Source organism: Amaranthus tricolor, chromosome 3, assembly GCF_026212465.1.
Source record: "Amaranthus tricolor cultivar Red isolate AtriRed21 chromosome 3, ASM2621246v1, whole genome shotgun sequence".
In the NCBI taxonomy this organism is placed as follows: domain Eukaryota; kingdom Viridiplantae; phylum Streptophyta; class Magnoliopsida; order Caryophyllales; family Amaranthaceae; genus Amaranthus; species Amaranthus tricolor.
The window spans coordinates 17,052,688-17,057,748 of NC_080049.1; the positions used below are offsets into that span (position 1 = coordinate 17,052,688).

General features: G+C 28.6%; 1 protein-coding gene across 2 annotated transcripts; it reads right to left on the minus strand.

The window, feature by feature from the left end:
- Positions 1-766: 766 nt before the first annotated feature.
- LOC130807812 (EPIDERMAL PATTERNING FACTOR-like protein 1) lies at positions 767-4,335 on the minus strand. Of its 2 annotated transcripts, none has more exons than XM_057673158.1 (4): positions 3,575-4,335; positions 3,287-3,486; positions 2,939-3,197; positions 767-1,402 (listed from the first exon to the last, which is right to left on the minus strand). In XM_057673158.1, the coding sequence occupies exons 1-3, from the start codon at positions 3,695-3,697 to the stop codon at positions 3,077-3,079; spliced, it is 444 nt and encodes a 147-aa protein (XP_057529141.1). In that variant the 5' UTR covers positions 3,698-4,335; the 3' UTR covers positions 767-1,402; positions 2,939-3,076. The 2 variants fall into 2 exon arrangements, with proteins under 2 accessions (XP_057529141.1, XP_057529140.1); XM_057673157.1 differs by having other exon boundaries at positions 2,939-3,200.
- Positions 4,336-5,061: the final 726 nt, after the last annotated feature.

Genomic DNA, 5,061 nt, shown 5'->3' on the forward strand with positions numbered 1-5,061 from the left:
CAAAACCGTGAGAGTGTATATCATAATTGGAGCTGTTAGAGTAGATCACATACGCAGTATTGATAATCTAGCGAATCCTTTGACGAAACAATTAGCTAGAGAGAAAGTACATAATTCATCTAGAATAAGGGGTCTATTGCCTATGATTTGAGTCACACATGATGGTAACCCAATATAAAGACTAGAGATCCCAAGAAATAGGTTCCATGGATAATAACAAATCATGGGGTGATATGTGTAGACTATGTTTAATTTTTAAAACATAGATTTCTAAAGCGATCAATGTTGAGCTAATAGAAACTCTTCATGAAATTTATACTCTATTTTGAGTGGAGTATCTAGTTACAGGGATTACTCTTGATAAATTTCACCTATGTGAATGTGGGAGTTAGGTCGCTCTCTACGAAATGTGGGGCAACCTTTCTAGAGCTTTCACTATGCTAGGATAGACGTACATGGCCGTAATAACACATGTCTATTACAACCTCAAGAATAGATTGTATGTGGTATATTGTCAAATATAGGGTTCAAATTACGAGTTACCCTAGTATATTCTGAATTATAATCACTACGCAAAATTTCAAATTGAAAGACACTCCTGTTTATGATTATGGATATTGCTAAATAAATATTTTGAAACATTTAAGTTGGGAATTGTTAGAAATATTCAAGTTGAAAGACACTTCGATGACACTTTATTGCCATTTAAACTCACCATTAAAGTGGCACTCTAATGCCATATTAAATTCTTTAGTGTTACATATGAGTTTAGCACTATATAAAGAGAAGATTGGACATTTTGTAAATTGCACCAAAAAATAAACACATATTACACATCATTCACTTCTATCTGATTCTCCCTTTGGAAATTGAACAATACTTCATATATTTTTTCCTAGGGAGATTCGATTATTACAATTTACTAGCACAAATCTTGAGCAATACCGAAAATGTTCTAAAAGAGAGACATAGATATATTTACAACATTTCTTGATTAATTTCATACTCTGCCAATTACATGTAGTAGTATGCCTAGATATAGCTTGACTTAATATTACATTGCACATTTGTTTTGTAAAAACATGAATATCTTAAAAAAAGGATTGACAATTAGGATGACATTTGTGCTTTAGTGGCCGTCGATAGAGCAGTTAGAGATGGTGCCTAACAACATGAGAAATCTGTTGTACATGTGGCAGCTGAAAATAAAGGCGCCAACATTTCTAAGGCGCAAATGTGGTAAGCAGCTTTACCAAACCATTTAAGGACTATACGCAATCAAAAAAACCCTTCAAAGCCCAATGTCAAAAACGTCGTTGTTGGACTGGAATCTGGATCGACAATAAGGCAGCAAAAACATTTTTGAACAACACTGATTAGTTTACAGTGCTAAACGAGCTACCTGAAATTTGAAATAAGATAGGGTGTTATTAATTTATTATGTTTAAATTAATTAGTTCATCTAACATATTGTTAAGAAATTTATGTATCTTCACTATGTGTTTAGATTCTCATTTAGATGAAATTTTCTACACTTGAAAATATTACTACGTCAGTAAGTAAAAAATATCCCTCTATTTCAATGATTTTGTCTCATTTCCTTGTCAATTTCTTTCCCTTCGTCTCAATTTTTATTTGTTAGGTTCTTTTTACAATATTACATGTACTTTACCTTACTTTATAGTGGACTCCTTCACTTTTTTTGTCTTTTACTGATAATTTAGCCAATTATGTATCACTTTATAGTGGTGCTATATACTTTAACTTTGTAACCAAATAAAATGGGACAAAATCATTGAAAAGAATGAAGTATTTCTTTAAAAAAAATTAATTTTTGAAATTATGATTCCTTATATTGTGCCATGCAGTTTTTGAATTTGAAACTCAAATTCAAAATATTCAATAATTCCAAACAAACTTTGGGTTTGTAATTTTAGAATTGAAAATTGAAGTTGTCAAAACATTGAATTTGTATTTGAAATTCTCTTTGATGCAAGGGAAATTGATTTATTTTTAAAAAAGTGGTAATAAATAAAAATAGAGAATAAATTGTATAGATAAAATAAAAAAGAAGCTAAAATATATGAGATCAAAAGAAAATATATGAGAAGGTTAAAATATAAAGCCATCAATTTTTAATTTTTTTTTGTTTAAACATGTATGTCAAAAAATTTAATATAACTATACATTGCACGCGAGCATTATCTAGTTTAATATAAAACACACTTTTTATCTCTTTAAATTTCAACCATAAAACTTAAATTTCTAAAATCCATAACACAATTGATTAATTTTAATATGTACTTTACTTTTAATTTATCCATCAAAACATACTTAAAAAAAATTTTGTTTGATTAATCTCAATATAAGATTTATTAATATCGAGTTTTCCTAATTTTTAATTATACAAAATTATAGCTATTAAGTACATAGTCCGTTCCTTAGAGAAGTTTTAAAATGTTCCAATTATTGTTGACATAAATAATCTTTCTATTTATATAATAAAATTTTAACAAAAATAACCTTATTCATATTTATTTTAATATTTTAATATTTTTTGTTCCCGCCTATCCTTCACTAGTTTTATATTAACATTATTATATTTTTTATAATCTCCAAATAATTCCTAATAAATTTATAAAACTATTTTTTTATTAGGTGTGGTACCTATATTTTTCTACTAATTTTTTTTCTAATAGTTTTTTAATGTTTATCCTATACACATTTTCTTTATCAAATTTATATTTAATAAAACAATATATTTACTATCTAAAAGATTCTATTTTTCTTAATTATAATAAATATTCACTATGACAACTTTATTAACTAACAGAGGGAGTAATAAATTAGAGAATTGATATACGTACACATTTGAAATAAAACAAATGAAATATGGAGGAATAATTAAAAAAAAAATAAAACGAAAAGGAATTATTACCTTTATCCATGTATTATATTCAAGCTTGAGATTTCGGATGCTGCCAACCATCAAGAACCAAAGCAAGAAAGATTTCCTTAATATTATATTCAATCTCCAATTTCATCCTTTTGTATCATCTTCATCATGAACTCTCCTTCAACTCCTCCTATCCTCCATAATCGTACATCCTCCTCTTTTCATATTCTCTTTAATGGATATTTCCTTGCACTCTCCAATATTTACACTTCCTCCGAATAATCTTTGCATAATTGCATGCCTACTAAAAATAGTAAAATCAACATTCATGGGTTGAAAAAATGGTTTCTGCAACGGCACTTCCAACCCAAAGGCTTGTAATTGGAGTACCTGTTATTATCTCCAGAATACGAGTTATACTCTGAAATCGCCACCGAACTCGGTGGCTGACTCATCTGAGTTGTTTCTTTTTGACTGAGACTCGGCAATGTAGGAACTTGCACGGCCGTACAAGGGTGACATTGGTTGCATTTGTTGTAGCAACTTGGTGGTGTTGAGCCTAATCTTGTTTTTTCTTCACGCAAAACTTCCTGTTTGAAATAAATGATTAATCATATAATATAAATATCAATCAAGTATAGAATAACATATGGAAATTTAGAAATTTAGGAGAATTACCCTTGTTAGATCAGAAGGATTGTTGTGATTTTCAAAGGAAAAAACAGGGGAAGAATATAGGAGAATGGTAAGAATTAAGAAAATGCAATAAATATGAAGGATGGATGAATAATTTAAGGCCATTTAAAGATCTGGGTATTGAAGAATTCAGCATGAAACATTTAAATTTTTAATTTTTTTTTCTTTTTTTTTTTTTGTGGGTGAGAGAAAGAATAGTAGAAAATGGAATTCTCTCCGGTTTAATTCTAGAAATTGAAGTAATTGGTTGTAGTAAAAAGGGGCAATGAATAAATGCAGAAAGGGGTGAAAGAAAGGAAGAAGGGATTTATTAGTGATTTTGTTTATTAATGATGAGAGAAGTAAATCACAAAAAGAAGAAAGGGAAAAACAGGGGAAAAAAAGAAAATGAAGTGATATTAATGAGGAAGGTGGGGAAGGTATACCTAGTAGGCAGTAGCTATGGATAGTCATGGTATAAGACCTCATTGGACCCGTTTCAAAGTCTCCGTATTTTTAGAATCTGGTTCTAAATTTTGAGATTTAACGGATATAGGCCAAGTTTCAAAACCAAAAAAACAGATGGATCAGAGTTTTAATTCAGACCCATTTTAGACCCTTTCTGATGACCTATTTAATACTCAGATCCGTTTCTAACTCTAACTTGCTCTACATCCAACCTTTATATAATTTAAAATCATTTCTCAATTCATTCCATACCAATTTTATAATTTTTTTAACTCAATTTAGACTTATATAAAACTAATAGACTCAATTTGCTAACGAAGCCTTTAAATTTATAATTAAATTAAGATTTATATAGAACTCATTTAGCAACAAATACCCATTAGATCCTATAACTGGTCTTGTATGAGACTTTCTTACCAGGAGACGGATCCATATAATTATCATATTTCTTTAATTGATTTCTTTAAGATCGTAAGTGATCGTTTTAAGGTCATAAGTAATCACTTTAAGACTATAAAAAGTAATTATTTTAAAATTATAAGTATTCACTTTAAGACATAAAGTGTATATCGGGTCAACCTAAGAATTAGTGTAGATCCTAACCCCTCTAACTATAATCTAAAAACCTTTACGGTCTATAACTATATTACTCAAACGTGTTTGGTATAGATATTAGTACTGATGTTATGTTATACAATCTAATTTTATCAATTAAATTGATTAATTGATTTTAAACCTGCTATTATAAACAATTTATTTAAAAAAAAAGATAATAAGATATCTTTATTTGTTAATTTATCAAACACTAATATAAAAGATAATCAAACTTTTATTTACATCAAAATAAGCTAAAATTTTTAAATCATGATGACACCCCAAACACTAGTATGAAGTGATATGATGATCTTAATGCAAATTGTAAAGTAGGAGTGCAAGAGTAGTCCTAAAAGTTTTCAAGTATTCTAAAGATGAGTAAAAGCCATAGAGAAGCACACAGTTAATAAGTCAAACGGGACCGCAAA

What these genes read in the sequence shown, in the direction of transcription:
- LOC130807812 (XM_057673157.1), bottom strand. Translation starts at nt 3,697, where the DNA reads ATGGCCTTAAATTATTCATCCATCCTTCATATTTATTGCATTTTCTTA. An exon ending in ATCCTTCTGATCTAACAAGG is followed by an intron (nt 3,487 to 3,574) that starts GTAATTCTCCTA and finishes TATTTCAAACAG; the next exon opens with GAAGTTTTGCGTGAAGAAAA. An exon ending in TATTCTGGAGATAATAACAG is followed by an intron (nt 3,201 to 3,286) that starts GTACTCCAATTA and finishes TACTATTTTTAG; the next exon opens with TAGGCATGCAATTATGCAAA.